Genomic DNA, 18,934 nt, shown 5'->3' on the forward strand with positions numbered 1-18,934 from the left:
CTTAAACTCTGCTAGATGCAGCAAGGAAATAGACTTTCTAAAATCTGAGCGTGGGCTTTCTGAGCTGATGGAATAAAGTCCCATAGAGCTGGGACAGATCTTTTGTAGACCCCAAATAACACTTACATGAGCAGGTGAGTTTCTCTAAAGGAGCCAGGTCTGACCTTCACCTGAATTCAGAATGAAACTTTTCTCTTTTAAGGAGAATTCATAGTGATCTTTATGATTTATTATTTTATTTGGATTTCATATTTATGTACCTATATTTTGTAATTTTCCCTGCTGTATTTTTCATATGTTCCATCCACAGATAAATGAGTCTACACATATAAAATTTTATTCTAATGCCCTAGGAGTTTTTAATAATCTCAGAAAATGCTTTTCTTGATAGCTATTCACAGTATTTTGTAGGTGTGACATTCAAAAAACCTAAGCAAGGGCTCCTAAAGACTGTACCTTCTCTAATTAAAATATCTTTAATTTTTTTAACATATTAATTGTATAAATAGGAATAATTTAACATGAGAGTCCCATTATTATCTAAGTCAATGTCTCTGAATGTATTGGTCAGTAGGGCACTTCAAAATCAAGAAAAAAGTAGGGTTAATTCTTCTGGTTGCCACTGGCATTGCCACAGAAAGAGAGTGAGATACTGGTATTTTCTTATTTTCTCTATTTGTACATTTCTTCCTTATCCAAAGGTGTCTCAAGTAAATAATGTCATAAAAATAGGTACAGCATGCCTCTTCAGAAATTTTAGTGGTTTTAGTTATTGCTAGCTTTTAGTAACTTAGTTTTGGACACCACGCCCTTCTGTTTTTGCAGTTCTGGTCTGTAACAATCCTTTTTCTAAACATTTTCACATCTAAGTGGTCATGTTATGTGTCAGGGACAGTGCAGCCTGAAGCCAGAGAAATGTGATAACAAGAGTAGAAAATTCTCTACTTAAAAAAATACTAATCAAGAAGACAAGCCAAGGATTCAGTCAGTTAGAATTGTTCACTACCCTGTCTTTTCTTTCACAAGTTTTCTCATCAGTGGCAGGGTTATTTTCTCTTTATTCCTCAAAGGCCCAGCAAGGAGTTGGAAAAGTACAATTCTTCCTGACCCTTCAGAAACTGTAAAATGTGTGAGATGTTTTCCCTTAACTATCCATATTCTCATGAGGAAGGTGTGTTCTCCTTTCACTTCTTCTCCAAGGAGAAGAGTGTTTCTCAAACCAAGTAATTTATTTTCACTTTGTTATCTCTTACCTTTATTTTCTTTTTTTCCTATAGTACACTTGCCTTTGCAAACATCTTCTGTTTAATGTGTCTAACTTTGTACTTGCCAGTATGGGCAAACTGAACCCCAAATCCTAGTTAAATATGAGATCTTCAGTCCTATTAATTGCACAGGAATTCTGTAAGAAGTATACAATGTGCACTGTCCTATGCCAGCTCACTTGGAGACAAGTATATAATTCATTATTCTATCTACTTAGTGATTTAGTGGGTTTAACTGCTGGTTTTTGATAGGAAAATTCCAATTTATGGTATCTGTTGATATCTGTAGTAATGAAAATTCCTTATATAGTGTACAAGGCATACATGAACTGCTCCTTTAAGCATGAATCTCTTCCCACAATAGTGGGGTTTTGTAGTAAAACAAGTGCAAGAAAGATTAGAAAGCCGTGCATACACTATTATTTCTGACCTGTGGGTAATTTGAAACATGCACATAGATTTGAGTATAGGGAAAAGAGCTACAAATACATTTAAAATAATTTGCTTATGTATTCAGTTATTGGATAATAATGATAATTCTACAGTATTAATCAGTGTTAAGTTATTATTCTATTTTTTATAGTTTTATTACTATTGAAGTAGTGCATTAATCCCAACTCATGAATCACAGATTAGAAAATGTGGTAACTTTCTAATTCAAGTCTGAATGTTGAAGATCTTTACATTCTGCTAGTTTAGCATGATTTCCTATAAGATGACAGTACTGGACATTTTAAATTTGAAATTGTCTGTTATTTCCTTATTTCAGATTTAAAAGTCTTAACGTAGATTAGTTTTCAAAGTGCTATGTCATGGTCATCTACACAGGTTGGCTTTGCAGCAGAGGCAAGGATTCACAGTGCAGTAGCTCAAGCACCATTGCTCAGAGGACAATAACAAATTTAAAAGCTGCACTGTGTTTTTGGTGAATTGGTAGCAGTGGTCTCTCCAGGTTTGGTCCAAGAGCCTTGCTGTGCTATGTGGGAAGGCTCTGGGCTTGGTTCATGTTTTAACTGTGGCAGAGGCTGTTGTTAAAATGCTACAGCTAATCATTATTATTATGTCTTTGAAGAGATATCTACTGCCATCAGGTACCTAAATGATTTATTAATACTTATTTTGTTGTAGCATATGCAAAACCAGGGAAATAAGACACATTGTCTGTCAGTCTCAAGGCAGCACCCCTTCTGGAAAGCAGAGCATGCTTTCATCACCAAGTAAAATGCAACTATAAAGTGTGGGAGTGGATGCATCTTTTAGATAATGTAACTGTTTTTTTAAAATGTTATCTTCAGCTATAGAAAAGTTATATGGCATAAGATAGTCAAAGGACCAAATATTTGAGCAGAAGTACTTCTTTCTGGGTCTTGTTGAGATAGCTGTTCCATAAAATCATGTAGATTCAAGGAAGCAGTTTTATCAACACACAGTACCTTCAAAAGTTTGAGCAGTTGGCCTGAAAGCTCTGTTACTCCTTTTGGCACTGCAGACAGGAGAAGGGCAGAAGTTGTGGCAGGCTGGCATCCCTCCCACACCTACCAGTGCCACAGACCCCAGGTGCTGTTGAGGCAAGGATCTCCAGCACCAGGTGATAGCATTTAACATTTGCTACCCTGCAATTCGCTTGTGCTAGAACTTTAGGTCTTGATTGTTTTCTGTATTACCAAATCCTACTTTTTCTTCATATAAACAAAAGTACAGAATGGAAGGAAATAATTAAAAATAACTTTTCATTATATCCCATACTCAGAAGTGCTCCGTAGGGAATCCTCACAATCTTAGTTATGCAGAAAAGAAACTGTTCTAATATGATATGAACACAAGACAATTTTTCATGCAAGTCTGTTCAGAGAATTAGTAACCAGCATCTTGTAACTTAAAATGTCCCAAACCTCTTGAAAGTTTGGACAATAGTTTAAGAATTAAGAGATTTTCAAATGGTGAAATGCCATTTATTTTCTGCTGTTGGTTTTGTCTCAAAGGTCCATTTGTTATTGGTATGAATTACTGATGTTAGCTCAGTCGTTCCTCAGGTCTGGATATATATTATTCCTCCAACTGAAATAGAAAAGCAAGTTTAAATATTTGTTTGAAAGTGAGGTTAAAAACCACTTGTAGTGGAGTGGGAGGAGTCTTCTTAAAAGAAATTAATTTTAAAACCCACTAGCAAACACAAAAAAGGCAGATATAACTTGAAAAATGAACAATTTTAGTATAATTATAAATGAAAGACAAAGTGCTATTAAAGTTAAAGCAATATTATTAAAAGATGTGCTAATTTTCAGTTAAATCTTCTGTAGAAGACCAATTCATTTAAAAGACATGACAGTATTAACTGCAAAACATAAGCACTCTGGTAATTATACTTTAAAAAATGATTGAACAAATGGGAAAGCATCCTGGAAACATCTGAAAGAGCTGCACTACAATTCCAAAGCAAGGGCTAGGTGGCACTGCTAGCTCAGATATGTGTCATGATTTCCTTGCTATTTGCCCAGTTTCAGTGTGTATGATGCATTTTTTTTTTTCTGTGTTTAGAATACATCTATTTAATATTCTCATTCTGGATGCTGATTGAAGTGATATCACACACGTGTCCAATGGGGTTTGGTTAATGACAAGAGCAAAAAAGTATTTCTTCAGTTTTGATGTCACACTTAACAAAAGAGATTCTTTTCCATCACTGGAAAGTGCCTTGTTACTTTAAGTACCACAGCACCTTTCCAAAGACATTCTGTAGATCAGTTTCTTATAAGTACTGGCATATCCAGGCCACGTACCCTCCCACAGAGCAAGTAGAAGATCACTCTCAAATTAATTTTGGTGTATTATTATTCCAAAGGAAATGGATATCAGCTAGTTCAGCTTTTCAGTGTTCCCCTAGTTCCAAACTGGCAAGATGTAATGAGGAGTCTGGCTTTTGAGACAATCAAAAGCATGGGCAGACAGAAGGAAGCATACCCTATTCAGCAGAAGGTGACAAGTTACAGCTTCCTATTCACCCATCTTTCCTTGCTTATGGTTGGGCATTTTCTGACCAGATGCAATTGGGCAGCAGTTTGTCCTGAAACTTGGGATCTTTTCTCCTATTGATTGCAAAAAAAACCCCATGAAACATCTTTTGGCTGCACTCATCCATCTGATTAAATGGTGCCATCCACATCAGTCATGGTGTGGAACCCAAATTAAGCCACTGTTCCACAATAAATGCTGCCTCCTTTGCTAATAAGGGCCTCTTAGCTTTGCCTTAGAGGTATAGCACAGTGGGAAGAGTTGCCAAAGAGGGCGATTCTGATTTCATCTCAGGGACATCAAAGAAGAAGTAATTGAAAAATAAACAATCATGCCTGAATGTCTTCTCTCTCTCACAGTGGCAATTCCTATTAAACATCATGTAATCGCTCCAGACTTACATTCCTGCAAGGGGTCACATTGATTTTTCTATATGTTAAGAGAGGTTTGAGTATTACACTTGAATTGTTACCCAGTGCATCCACATAAGTAAGAGCTGATTTGAGATTAGCTGTTGTTTTAGGCTCTCTGAATCTTCCTGAACCTCTGCTTATGGCAGACTGCTCTTTACAGTACACTTTGTAGTAAGAATATGCAGTGCCTTACTCAGGTTAACTTAAATAACTGGAGTTGATGAGATGCAAATATTTGCCTTAGGGCATGTATAGCAATAAGAATATGTTCCTCTCATTTTAATTTAGTCAACAGGTGAATGGCATATATGCCTATGTAAATAAGCAGAGAAGCTTGAAGTTAGGAAATTTCAATGTAAAGTGAAAAACATTGCTGTGTAGAACTCATTTTCTTCTGTTTTATCTGTCATCTCCAGCAAACAATGAAACTGAAGTTTCATTATACAAAGAAAGAATATCAAAGTAACATGGATAGGAAGCCAGTTCTGCTTTTTGATCTCAGGATAAAATATTTCAACCTCTACCTCAGTTTACCCATGTATTAAATACAGCTACATTATATGGATAGAGTAGTGAATTTCATTGAAAAGTATTTTTTTTAATGTCTTATCTTTAGACAAGAAGCACTGTTTAAGAATTCACCACTCATTTTTACTTGGTTGGATTACAGACATTTGTTCTAAGTCCCAAATTCAACAAAATCCATAAATCCAGTAATGTCAATCCTGTGTACTCTACAGTGAGCTCATTTTTTCCTTTTATGTTCCTTGCACTTGCAAAGCTTCTGAAAACTCAGACATTGGTGATGTTTAAAAGTGACAGTCTTTCCTTTTATTTTTTCAACATTTTTTTTGCCCAGTACAATGCATTGCAGATGTTTAACTGAGTATGTCTGAGCTATACCAGTACACTTTTAAGTGAACTTGAAAGTCATTCATCTGGATTTAAATTAATATTTTAAATACCCTTTGTTTGCCTGACAGACGAGCAATGCTACAGATGCTGGCAAAATGTCAGTGCGGAGTAAATCTTCCCTAATAAACCACACTTACCCTATACCCTAGAGTTTTTTAAAAGGACCACCAGGATCCCCAACTCATCATACATTTATCTGGAATGAACTCAAGATGTTTAATTGATACATGCTTATGTCTGAACACTGTCAAGTCTCGTAATAAGATGTTTAGTACAATACATCGCTTAGACTGCTAGAGTCCAGCCACAGTAATAAGTAATGACATTTGCAGCACAAAGGCAGCTCCCCAACGAATTGGTGACAAGAGTAAAAAGGCAATCTAGCCTGTGCAAGCTTTAAATGTGGTCTGAATTTTACAATTCCATGTTCTAAAGCCCATTATTAGACATGAGGGCGATGAGAAGGAAAGCAGTCATTGCATCACTACTAACACCAATTATAGGAAACATAAATCATTCAAATTTTTGTACTTTAATAAAAATCAGCCTGAATTGGTGTTTAAAAGAATGGATCTAGTATAGGAGCCTAATGGGATAGAAGAAAATAGAGTAATTGGAGGCTGCTGTCTTTTCACTTTCTATATAAAATTATTTGAAGAGACAGGCAAGAACTTTAAACAGCAGAAACCCGGAAAAGTTGTAATTTGGATGTCTTCAGTTGTGACTTTAATGGTGTTTGCTTAAAGAGCTTTCTTTTATCTCTGCAGACATACTTCAATGACAATATCCTCACACTGATACGGACATTGGTAACAGGAGGAGCCACACCAGAGCTGGAAGCACTGATTGCTGAGGAAAATGCATTGAGAGGAGGTTACAGCACGCCCCAGACACTTGCAAACAGGGACAGGTGTCGAGTTGCTCAGTTGGCTTTGTATGATGGGCCATTTGCAGACCTAGGGGTAAGATCATGAGGGAAATGCAGGACCAAGACTGGTCTGTGCTCTATTAGCTTCCTCTCAGACTGAGTGAAAAATCTGTCTTAATAAGCACATAATTTCTGTTATTGAATTTAATACAGCTTTTGGATTCCTTAAAAAATTATAGCACAGAGTGCCAAGTTTGATCTTTACCTTTTTAAGAAGCTGTATGGCTTTCCTGCATATTTCATACATAAAATCCTGTAGCTCTTCTTCATTGTCAGCTGAAGAGATGGATGAACTGATTTGGATGATACAACCATTATAGCAATAATGAATTCTAAATATATTCAATATGTATAGATACACCTTTTTTGGGTTTTGATAAGCTGATTTAGTGTTTTCACAGAGCTTCCAGATCTTAAAATCTGCTTATTAGCTTGAAAACAAAGTTGTAAGGTTTGTTTCCTGCTGGTTTCTGATGAACGAAAATTCTTGTGAAATCCTAATTTTCTGGTTATTTGACTGCACTGTTCTAAGGGTGAAGTCAAAAAACAAGCAAGCAAAAAAAAATTAAAACCCCAAATCAAATAGATAAATGATCTTTTAAAAAGAGTGCATTATATAAAAATAGATAAAGAAGTGTTTAGAAATGTTTTCTGGATCACAGTTTGAAATCTTGAGTCTGCCTTGACGATGATGTAGGTTTTGATGTTTCCCAAATTAACCTTGAGTTCACCAACTCTGTCCAGAAAAAATGGAATGTCCTTCTTCACAGAAATGACAGGGAATCCCAGTTGAAGGATTAGAGCAGTAAGAGTACACAGATAGAAGCCTGCAGCCTTTCAGTTGATGTAGCAGTCCAGTTGTAGCTGAGACTAGCTGCTCATCAAAACACTTTGGCATGCAGCTAAACATTTCCACAAATAAAATAAGCAGCACCAGTCTTTCAAATGCTGTTTCACCAGAGCCTCAGTTGCACTACATCTGTGAAGGCAGAATGCATTAACTCTCATGATTACTTAAGAGTCACTATTTTAGATAGAAAATGAGCAAATCTAAACTTATTTTTGCTAATCGTACTTTTAGTCATTATTTGCAGCAGCAGATATTTAATTATCCTTTTAAACTCTTCAAATTCTAATTTCTGTTGTGCTCCTGGTGATTTTTTTTTTTTTTTTTTTTTTTCTGGATGACAGTGTGGCTGCTGCCAAGAAAGGGTCAAAGATACTAATAAGTTTAATACCACAGTTAAATGTAATTTGTATAATATGCATTGTCTGGTACCAAAATTTGTATTTCCAGCTTAAAGCAAATCACTCACTCTTTCCAATTTGCCATTGTTTCATGGACCAAAGCCTTCCAAAACAACAGTCATCACTTTACATAGTTACTTACTTGAAATAAAAACTTCAGATTATCCATTTCCTTGGGTAAAAAGCTCTCATTTGAGATAAACAAAAGACTGTCTATACATTGTGCCTTTTTTTATAAGTTCATACTGAATAACCTGTTCCCTGACATTGTCTTAACAGAGCAAAGAAAGAAAAAAATGCACTGTTCTCTTTTTTGTTTGTTTGTTTTATCTCCTGTCTTTCCTCTAGGATGGAGGTTGTTATGGAGATCTATTTTGTAAAGCACTGAAAACATACAATATGCTTTGCTTTGGAATTTATCGATTAAGGGATGCACATCTAAGTACTCCCAGCCAATGCACTAAACGGTGAGTCTGCTCTTCTAGAACATCTCTGCTTCACTGGTCTTCAGTCTTCTCAGCAAGGAAGAGCCCAGTTCCTGCAATAAACATAAAAAAGAACTTGCACCATTTTTGTGCAATCATCTTTGAGGATTTCATGATGATTCTTTTCTGACTTCAAATCGTAAGCTGGATTTCACAGCATAAGTTGTCATCTAATGTTATTAAAAAAATTTAAATTAAATTTTCAGAATGTACCTTTATCTTGTTTGCTTTATGATGATCCTCTGTTTGGATCCAAGGAAAAGATTTCAGTTTCCTTATATCAATCAACTCTAAGTTGTGGGATAATAATTTAAATTACAGTAGCTAGTCTTTATTCTGAATACTCAAAAAATACTTCTGTGGGCTTCCCATTAGTACCATCTGTGTGTAATCATAATTTCTTCCACTAAATGGAAACCCTTCTCTTGGTAGACTACACTTTTACTTCAGTAGCACCAAGCCTGACCTTGGTGCTTTAAATAGAGCAGACACATTTCCATCTTTGCAAACTGAAGGCCATTTAGCAGCTTGCTTGAAATGTGTCTTAATTAACTGCTTCCTAGAAATACACACACAGACCCATACCAGAAGTATCACAAATCTACCATCTGTTACTGTTTCGTGCTCTACAAAAAGCATCTTTATTGGGTGAACATGGCAATAAACAACACTGCAGCCCACCAAAGGCCTTGTTCTGTAGGAATTTGAACAAATTGGGTAGAAAAATTGATATGCAGTTTAGATTTACACTGTAGTTGCTGTGCTTGGGATTATTTGTCGGATTAGTAAGGGACTTCTCTCCCTGAAGCAGCTAAGCAGATTTCTTGTCAGCAATGAATTAATTTGCAAAGAAGTCATGAGCTTCATTTTCAATTTTTACTCATTTCTTGCTGGGACAGAAAATGCCAATTTCCTTGCTCAAGTCTGTTTTTCACATTCGTGAAAATATTTAGCAGCTGCTCCATAAGCCCTTCATGCCCTGAAAGGCCATTAGGTGAAGGTGGGGATTCTTGAAATGGAGCAAGTTTTTATTTCAGGCCTGGGATTCCTAGTAAGCAATGTTGGATTCTCAGATGTGCAGATTTCTCTTTGTAAATGCTTTTGAGGCAATGAATGTACATGTGGAGTGAGTGAACAAAATTAACCTCACTACAAAGTTACTGATGTATTTTTCTTAACTTGTTTTGGCTACTGTCGCAATCCAAACCAATAATTATAACCCTTCTTCTATTGATAGTATTTAAATATTCAATAACTATGTAAATATGTATTTAAATGCAATATGTATTTAAATATGGATTAAATATATATTTAAATAAGATGCATATAAAATTACAATCTCTCTGCTTTTCAGCCATTCTTTTAAATACTGTTTGTGGTGGGTATGTTTCTGGGTTTTGTCAATATATAAATATATTTGCTAGAGTCATTGCATTATGGTGCAGCCAGAGAAAGGAGTATGATTTGTATGGTGGCTTCTCTGAAAAATCATTATGTGATTCACTTGAAGAACATCATTCTCAGACATTATGTCTGTCTGACAGAAAACATGAAAAAATGACAGCTGACTTAAAAAGGTCCTAAACCATAAACAGAATTATGTGAGCTAAAATTAGGTACAAACAGAAATGCAAAAATTTGGCTAAATGTTCCTGAGCTAACAACTTTAGAAGAAATTTTGTAGTATAAATCTGAGCCTGTTTTCTTTTTATCTTTTGTTTTCTGTCTTCCTTTCTTCCCAGTTATGTTATCACAAACCCACCCTATGAATTTGAGCTTGTGCCGACGGACTTGATCTTCTGTTTGATGCAATTTGACCACAACGCTGGCCAGTCCCGAGCCAGCCTTTCTCATTCCTCCCACTCCTCCTATTCTTCCAGCAAGAAGAGTTCATCAGTTCACTCTATCCCATCGACAGCAAACCGACCGAACCGCACCAAGACCAGGGATTCCCGGGACAAACAGAAGTATGTGCAGGAGGATAGACTTTGATATGTGTATCTGCTCCCACTGTGTGTGAAACTTGCATTCACCACCCATTCTCCCCGATTAATGTCTCCAGCAGTAACGTTCCCTGTTTTCCCATGGAGTTCTCCCCTTTTGTACACATATTTTGCATATGTATGACAGTGTGCATGTGATTGTCATTTTTATTTTCACCACCATAAAACCCTTAAGCACAACAGCAACAAAGCAGACGGACCAAAAGTTATTTATGATGCTAGGGGAGAATAAAAAAAGAATTCCAAACCCATAGGCACACTGAAAACATAAATAACTCACTGCAGTTACTCTACATATCCGAAAATAGAGTATATTTAACGTGAACACTTGCTCTTGGTGTCAGAGTTACACAAAGAAAGTCATTTAGTGCAGAAGTGCTGATGTATGTTGCAGTAGGTTTTTTTTAATACTCATATTTACAGGAGCTGATACATTTATTTGAAGCTTATAAAACTCTCCTATTGAAAAAAAAAAAACAAACAAAAATCCTGCAAAAAAAAAAAAATCCCTGCTGATTTTTTACTCTCAGAGCTTATATTATATAGAGCTTACACTCTTTGTATAGATAATTGCTACACATCTGCTTTATACCAAAGCAATATCAGGGACTTTTCTGCTTGTTTAAGAACTTTCTCTAAAATACTAGTCTTTTGGAGATGGTGTATTTTCCCTTTAACACTGAAATTGTCTGGGCATGAAGTTGTAAAACTCCAATGGTTTAATTTAAGTTTCAAAAGAGACTAATTGCATATTAAATTATTATTCTGTCTATTTATATTGCCACATGAATAGCTATATTTTCTTTCACTTTTGACATTTGGGATAAAAAGCCATATGTATCATAAATATTGGATGTAAGTCATTCAAACTGCCTTCTTGGGACTTTTACGTCTTTAAAAGGTGAATTAGTCACCTTATGTACAGAATAAATAATGTTCAGAAAAGAGCAAGCATTTTTCTGTGCTTACATATCAGATCTCAAGGGACTTTGTTCCTTTCCCCAGATGGTAGTTTAAGTTTTCCAAGTTAGTGTTGGCATAAATTCTTCCAACAAGAGTCCTAATATGTGAAGAAACTCCAGAAACCTTGCTACATGATCTACCTGTTGCATGCCAGTATGCAGGAATACAGGGAAGACAACTGAGTGCCTTTAGTCTCTCCCCTCTGGGGAGAAAAGGTGCTGTGCCCCAGACAGTTAATGAGGAGAACAAGAGGGCTGGGTTGGAAACATTCAGGGTGCTGAGGCGTCAGTTCCATGCACTTGCCAGAATTTAGTTATTGCAAATTGTCACCAATGACGTGTAGCCAAAAAACGCTGTGGCACGGAGCTAAATAAAGTAGTGGAAAGGAGCTTGCCCCAGACAGCCATAGAAATGATACTTCAGCCTTGCTTTTACTTTTTTTCTTTTCTTGTTTTAAACTTCAAAAGCCAATGTATATTTTGAAGTATACAGCTAGCTCTAAGTTTATGGAGGGTTTCTGAGGGTAGGGAGGGCAGACACATGCACCTTCTTCCCTGGCTATCCAGCAAGAGAGCATGCAGACAGAAAAAATATTTAGATTTGGAATGATTAGCATCATAACTGCCAACCCAATCAAGGTGCTTTTATGGTTAGTTTTGTCTTCTACCTTCCCCTTCCCCAAGCATGATAATTTTGAAGATTTGCTTGCTGTGTGAATTGACAATAAAGCCAAGCACTTTTACTGACAAAACCTGGAACCATGTAAGTGGGCTACAGAGAATACCACTGTGCAGTGCTGAGCATAACGATTGGAATACAGTATATATGTGTGAGTATGCATTCAAAAGCAGCTCTAAGTCTGATCACTGAAATACATTGCAAATTATGGTTGCACCCCTACAAATGAGACTATTACAGTTGCTCTTCATCATAAAGAAAAATTAATGCGTTCCTTTTTGCAAAGAAAGTTATCATGTTTTGCCCTGAGAATATTTATTGCTACAAGGATGTGCCAGTTAAAGTGCTCAACCAGAAATATGACAGTTTAAAAGCATTGTAAAACTTACATAGCTTACTTCTTTTTCTAAAGTGCAACAAGGATGAATAGAATGGGCCAAGGTATGAAAATTAATGGTTCTGCATGACCTAGCAACTGCTGTGGGTTTCCCTCTATAACTTTGTCCTTGTGAAAACTTGTGAAATTAAAAGAAAAATAGTTACAAACTTTATTCAGTTATTGGTTTGTTTGTTTGGTTGATTGTTTTGTTGGTTTTCTTTTGCCTTTTTTTCCCACCAAACCAGAAGTAAAACTGGCTGCTGCTGCTGCTGCTGCTGCTGCTGTTTCTCAACCCTGTTTTGTTATTTTATCCTCTCATCTGCTTGCCTTTCTAATTGCACGTGTCCTTTATAAAACACCCAGGTTCCTGCTCAGTGAAGATGCCTATCGTGGTGCAGACATTACTTTAATTTCCCAACCCTCATTCCAATTTCTTTCCTCCCTCCCCTCCTTACTCTTCTATCCCCATGTATGTACATGAGCATCTTTTTATGTCGGCAGTATTGATTGAAGATAGTTGAGAGCAGTTACACATTTTGGAAGAATGTTTGTGGCTTTGACACCAAAATGCTTTTCCATTAATGTTTTATCTGTTTTCCATTTAGCAGAGAAAGGAAGGGTGTTAATAGGAAGCCACTTTTCACATCCTACATAATGATTTTTATAAAAAAAAAAAATAGTATTTGTATAACAGTGTAGCTCAAATAGAAAAAAATATAAACAGCATACATTAGAGAAGTCACTTGCCTGCTTTGTGAGCAGCAGAAGAGGAGTATCTAAATGGGTGCAAATCTGAATTCTTCAAATTACATTGAAGTCTACTCCACCTCTGTTCTCTATCCTGAAGTTGGAATTCTAAAACTTTTGACTTTTAGTAATATTGTGTACAGTTTCTACTGCTGACTATAATCAGATATATCAAATCATTTATTATAGTGATGAAGGTTTTGTGATATGGATGTACTAATGGAGGTTGGTCATTATAAGTAGAGAAATGCTTAAATCAACTTTATGCTGGTTTTTATATTGAAAAGTAAGAGGAAATCTCCTGTTCTATCCCAGGTCAGACCCACACAGTAGAATGGTTAGTTTTGAAAGTGAAGAAGTATCATCAGTGTCAGGAGGTGATACCAGCAAACCTTCAGGTTCCTGGCATGGGTTCCTATTGACCTAAGCAGGAACAGCCAGGCCTTTTCCAGTGAAATTCCCTTTGTCAAAACTGAGAATTTTGGTAGTTTAAAAAATAAAAAATTAAGAACGAGTCCAGAACATTATCTTTGTCACAAAACTTTAGTTTCCCTGGAGTAAAGTTCTTCATAGCAAAAATAGTTTATTCTCTCTTTCACTGCAAATTTCTTACTGCCTGCTACATGCAAAATATTTATCTGCAAAACAAAGAATTGCTGAGCAGGTGGATGGAGAAACTTTCATTATTTTTTTTTCTTATGCAGGAACAAATTACATGGGGGAATTTTCAGCTTAGTTATAAACAAGATGTAGGGAGGAGACACAAAATCACATACATGACACAAACACATATATGCAAAATACAAACTAATTTGAAACTGCGTCATAGAAGAGAAAAAAAAAATCACATTTTCAACAGTTGAAAGGTAACCTGGGATTATGGTGAGAATACAAATTTAGTAAAATCTTTGTGTTACTTTTGGGTAGTATTTTCTTTGCCTCTGCTTAGAAGAGAGGGTGTTTCACAGTGAGATTTGTTCTAAGTTGCTACTCAGTCCAGAATTAATTACATAAATTTTAAAGCACCAGTACAATAGATCTGTTAGAGAGAATTGCTGGAGTCTTACACAAGTTGAAGAAGTTGATCTTTTTACTTTGATTATTTATTTTTTTTTTTTTTATGCTGTGGGGGAGAGTGTTACACAAAAATGTTAATTTTTATTTATTTATAATATGAACATTATGCCTTTTGAACCCTCATGGATGCACTGATACTGATAGCCCATTACAAACACAGATGTTTGAGAGGAAAGTAAATGTTTTCTGCTTTCTGATACATTCAGTTACTTAGCTGTTCCAACATCTCTCAGGTGATGCTGTCAAAAAGAAGCCTGTCAAATAGTGTAGGAATATCAGGGACTTTTTTCAGCAGCTTCTGAAGAAATAAGATAAAAAACTATGCCTATTGTCACTATAATGTAGAAACTCTTCTGGTAAGGATCAATATTCATATTCCAAAAGGGAGAGAAACAGACTGAATGTGTCACAGAACTTAAAAATGCTTGGTGAATATGGCATAATAGAAAGGCTTTTAAAAGAGAGTTTCTGAACTGATCCAAAGGAAAGAGTAAATATTAAAGATAAAAATCTGTGCTGAGACTCTGGAAGACATACCAAAATCAGGCTGCAAGCATAACATAACAGACTGAAAAGTGTGCAGGGGCTTCAAGATGGGCATTTAGTAACTGGGAGCAGAATATCACAGTGGCCAGGAGTAAAGATCAGGAGTGTTAAGTTCACATTGCAAAGGTAAGTGGAGAGGTCAGTGCTTGCATAGGAGATTAATTGTTATGTGGTCAAAGAGAATTTTAACAGGAGAAAGAAACAGGAAAGGTATAAAGCTGGATCTAAACATTGCATACTGGAGATGATAATGTTTGATCAAGGTTGCAACACTGGCAAAAAAATCTAAACAGCAAAAGAAATTAGAATCTACCAGCTTCTGCTGGAATTTATTAGTGTTCTGTATTTATTGCTTGCCAGGTAAAGGCAAAAAGAGACTGGGCAGTTTCTTTTTAAAGAACAGCTCCCTATACAGGAGTTTTATTGTAAATTTAACACAGGAATATGTAGCTTATTTTGAAAATTTTAGGGAAAGCAGGGTATTTTGAGTGCTTTACACTGGCTGCTGAGGAACACAACACAGTTCTGATTCTTAGCACTCCTGCAAGTCTCCCCTTACTTGCTACAACATTGAATTAACTTGCACTAAGTTCTGTTTGTAAGGAAAGTTTTTGCACCCTGTGTTAAAAAAAGAAGGTAGCAATGAAAGTTCATGGTGCTTAACTTGCCTCAAAATCATTTTAAACACAAACCATTAGAAAACTGTTAGTTTGAAATTGTTTATGTGATCTCACAAGGCTTTTAAAACATGATAACCATCACACTTTACACCTCTCTGAAAGGTTAGTTTAATCGTAGATCACATAAAATTGGTTTCCACAAATGCATAATGGTTCATGTGTCACACTTGAACTAAATGGTTTTTTAAATGGAGCTGAAATTATTTTGATGTGTACACATTCCCAGACTTCTTTTTCCTACAACCTTTCTTAAACCGGCCCCCATCAGGAATCATTCCCTTAAAGTGTCATTAATAATTCAGATGTTCTGATTACTTTAAAAGATCTATGGAATTGAGGCTTTTTTTTTTTTTTTTTTAACTGCTTGACAAAAAGATAAATGAATGTAGAAAGAAACGGTAGGAGTCTGGCAAGCTGTAGATCATCTCTGAACAGATTGTAACTTTATCATTCTGTCAGGAAGAATAATTTAAAGCACTTAATCAGTTAGCTTCAGTGTGCAGGATGTAACATTATGAATTCCTATCGTCCAATCTGTTCAAATCAAAGGGAACTTAATTATAATAGGTGAGAGAGAGGGAGATGGGAGATTGAACATCATCCAGACTCAGGCAACTTTAAGGGGGCAGGGAGGTATTTAGTCTGGTCACAAATGAGTAGGATATTTTTAAACAGAAGTGAAAAGCATTTAAGAAAATGATAAAAAAACAACAATACAGTAGTTCTGTTTCCCTTGAGTAATAAGCCACTAATAAGTAATATAATTTTGGGGTTGATTTAATTTATAAAAATGTGTGAGAACTGGTAAAAAAGGTTTTAATGGAGAGTGGAGATCTACCATGTAAATTCTAAAAATCTATATAAAGTGGAAGTGTTTTAATTTTTTATTCATGAAAGTGACTGAAAAGTCCAGTAATTCTGAAGATTAAGCTTCTTCCTGAGAGACTGTAACTCCAAAGCTCTTTGTTTATTTTTGTGCACTTCAGTCCATGTATTTGTCCTCTATTCTCAGTCTTCCAATTTCTTTTCTCGCCTTTACCTCCTGGGCTTTTGTGCTCAATCCTTGGGTTTCTTAGGTGAATTTTGCCTCACTAATTTTGAATAATTTATTTATTAAAAAATGAGCATTTCTTCCACTCCTGTCCTTATTCCAGACATCGCAGCATTTAAGTGGTTAGCAAAAGTAGCCATTTATGTTCTGTAGGAGAGGCACTAAAGGTTCTGCAGCACTTTGGATTCCCCATTGGAATGAGTAGTGTATACAACAAGAGTGGCTTTGAACCTTGCATGTAATAATGAAATGCCCAAAACCATAAGTGTCCACTGCTCTGCCCACCCACCTCTGGAATTTGGGGAAGGGGGACAAAAATGGAGACAGAGCCTTGTTCTGTAATGCTTGTCAAGGCACAAGTGCACTTAATGGTCATTAGCCATTCTAGAGCAGGAGTTCCCAAGTCTTGGAATAAAGTTATCTTGTAAAGTTGCATACCTGTCATTGAGAAATTACAGCATAAATTTCCCTATGAAGGATTTAATTTTTTTTTTTCTTTTGTGCATTTTAAGAAGCTTTTGTTCATACTGCAGTGGAGCAGTGCAACACATTGGTACAATGATGAACAGCTGGGAAAGGGCTGCAATGCTGCAGCCTCTCAGCATCCTCCCACTTTGCTCCCAGCCTGTCTTAAAGCTGCACCATAAAATTCCTCCTGTGTGCATGGAAGCAGATTGCTCAAGGATAGAAAAGAAAGAGCTTCCTCTCTGATTTTCCTTTAAGTCCTTACTTGCTTTGCCTTGCTGTAACCTATCAAGACCAATCCATTCAGGAGTAGCTGGAGCCCCAGCCACAGTCATCTTGCAGTGTCTGGTGTGTTCCCCACCCCATTTCAAACCCTGGAGTTCAGCAGTGCCCAGCACCTGTGCTTCAGGCAGGATATAATGCCCACCCTGTGCAGCAAGGCTGAAGTCTGGCCGCAGGAATACAAGTCCTCCTTATTCTAGCACCAGCTGCAGAAAGTCCTTTATGTTCTCCTGCATGATTTCTGGGCCAGCAGCAGCCACCAACCACGGCTGAAGTGATTCAGAGAAGTCTCTGACTCTTCGGGTGCTCCTCTGTGTGCAGACTCACATGCTCTTTTCTCCATCACCCTTATCCCAGCTGCTCTCCTTGGCTTCTTAGTTTAGACTTTGATTTGTATCACCTTTTTTTTCAATAAATGAATCACCTGAGCATGGGCACAAGAAAAGAGCTCTCTTACTCCCAGGAAGCAAACGAGCACATTGGCAGTTTTCTTTAGCTTCTATTATCAAATCTGCAAGCTCCATCCTCCTTTCACAACAGTATTTTCAGAGGTATTAATCTAATGCACTGTACTGCTAGTAATTAGTCAAAGTCACCTTCTATTGATCTCTTTTTTCCATAAACTTTACTGACTGCTCCCTTTTTCTTTCTTTTTTCTTTTTTTTTTTTTTTTTTTTAACGTTTCTGTGTATGTTGCGCTTCACTAATTAAAACTTTCATTTTTCCCCTCCTTATTCTGTCTCTACCCGTTTTGCTCCTTAGCAGAAAAGAAATGGTTTACAGATGAGCCGGATAATGCCTATCCCAGAAACATTCAAATCAAGCCCATGAGCACTCACATGGCCAATCAGATCAATCAATATAAATCGACAAGCAGCTTGATACCACCAATACGAGAAGTTGAAGATGAATGTTGACTCCTTCGAAGCCAGAACTATTTTTTTAAAGCCTGATAAACTTCATGAATGGTGATGTGACATTTATTCCTCTTACTTGCTGAACCACTGATGGAGAAGTTAAGAAGGGCACGCTTAATGGGAAAATAAAGTAGACAGATCTTTGTTTGTCTGCCTTTAATATTGCTTCCACGTATTTTGGAAACTCTTTCATTTATAAATGAACATAATCAAAACAAGTCATGTATAGCCTCTAGCATTTTAAATTATTTTTATTTATTAGAAAAAAATATATTTTTCTTTTTCTTTTTTCATTGTTACGTATTTTCCCTTAAAAAAACGGCATATGTGGCCAGACTCCTAAGAATTTAAAAAAAAATAAACAAACCAATAAACCCTCAATCTTTGGCATAAAGGAGAATGATGGTCACAGTTATAAGGATATGTAATTAAGGGAGACAAATGATATATTTGCAAAAAGGAAAAAAAGGTCCAATGTGTATTTTAGTAAATCAAAAAAAAAAAAAGAAAAAAAATAAGAAAAAAATCTACACTTCACCAAAATGTTTCTTTATCAGAAGATGTGTATTTTGTTCAGCATTGACACCAGCTCTTAATAAATTAAAGTTATTTATTTTCAGAGTTGAAAGTCATATTTTTGTACATGTAACATTCTTCTGAAACATCCTTTGTTTTATTGACATATTCAGATCATTGACTGCCAGTTCTGTGGAGGTGCAGCAGCCCCCAGTGCCCCCTGCCCTTCCCACGGTCCCACACAGAAACCCTTGGGAGCACTCTGTGACACAGCCCAGGGAATGTCACCACCCCAGCCCAGGGACATGGACACGAGGGGCACTTGCTGGAAATGGCAAATCTGGCACTTGCACTTCACTTCCCA

At 36.3% G+C, this 18,934-nt stretch overlaps 1 protein-coding gene across 14 annotated transcripts in view; it reads left to right on the forward strand.

Moving 5' to 3' along the window:
* KCNMA1 (potassium calcium-activated channel subfamily M alpha 1) overlaps positions 1 to 18,673 on the forward strand; it is a 421,118-nt gene extending 402,445 nt beyond the window's left edge. For 8 of the 14 annotated variants that reach the window (XM_079312583.1, XM_079312582.1, XM_079312573.1 and 5 more), the window contains 4 exons: positions 6,373 to 6,567; positions 8,130 to 8,248; positions 10,009 to 10,233; positions 12,323 to 13,560. In XM_079312583.1, the coding sequence (XP_079168709.1) occupies positions 6,373 to 6,567; positions 8,130 to 8,248; positions 10,009 to 10,233; positions 12,323 to 12,377 (594 nt within the window). In that variant the 3' untranslated portion in view covers positions 12,378 to 13,560. Of the gene's footprint in view, positions 1 to 6,372; positions 6,568 to 8,129; positions 8,249 to 10,008; positions 10,234 to 12,322; positions 13,561 to 17,899 lie in introns of those variants that run through there. The other 6 variants (XM_079312580.1, XM_079312575.1, XM_079312576.1 and 3 more) reach the window with 4 other exon arrangements.
* Positions 18,674 to 18,934: the final 261 nt, after the last annotated feature.

This window comes from Erithacus rubecula, assembly GCF_903797595.1.
Source record: "Erithacus rubecula genome assembly, chromosome: 9".
In the NCBI taxonomy this organism is placed as follows: Eukaryota; Metazoa; Chordata; class Aves; order Passeriformes; family Muscicapidae; genus Erithacus; species Erithacus rubecula.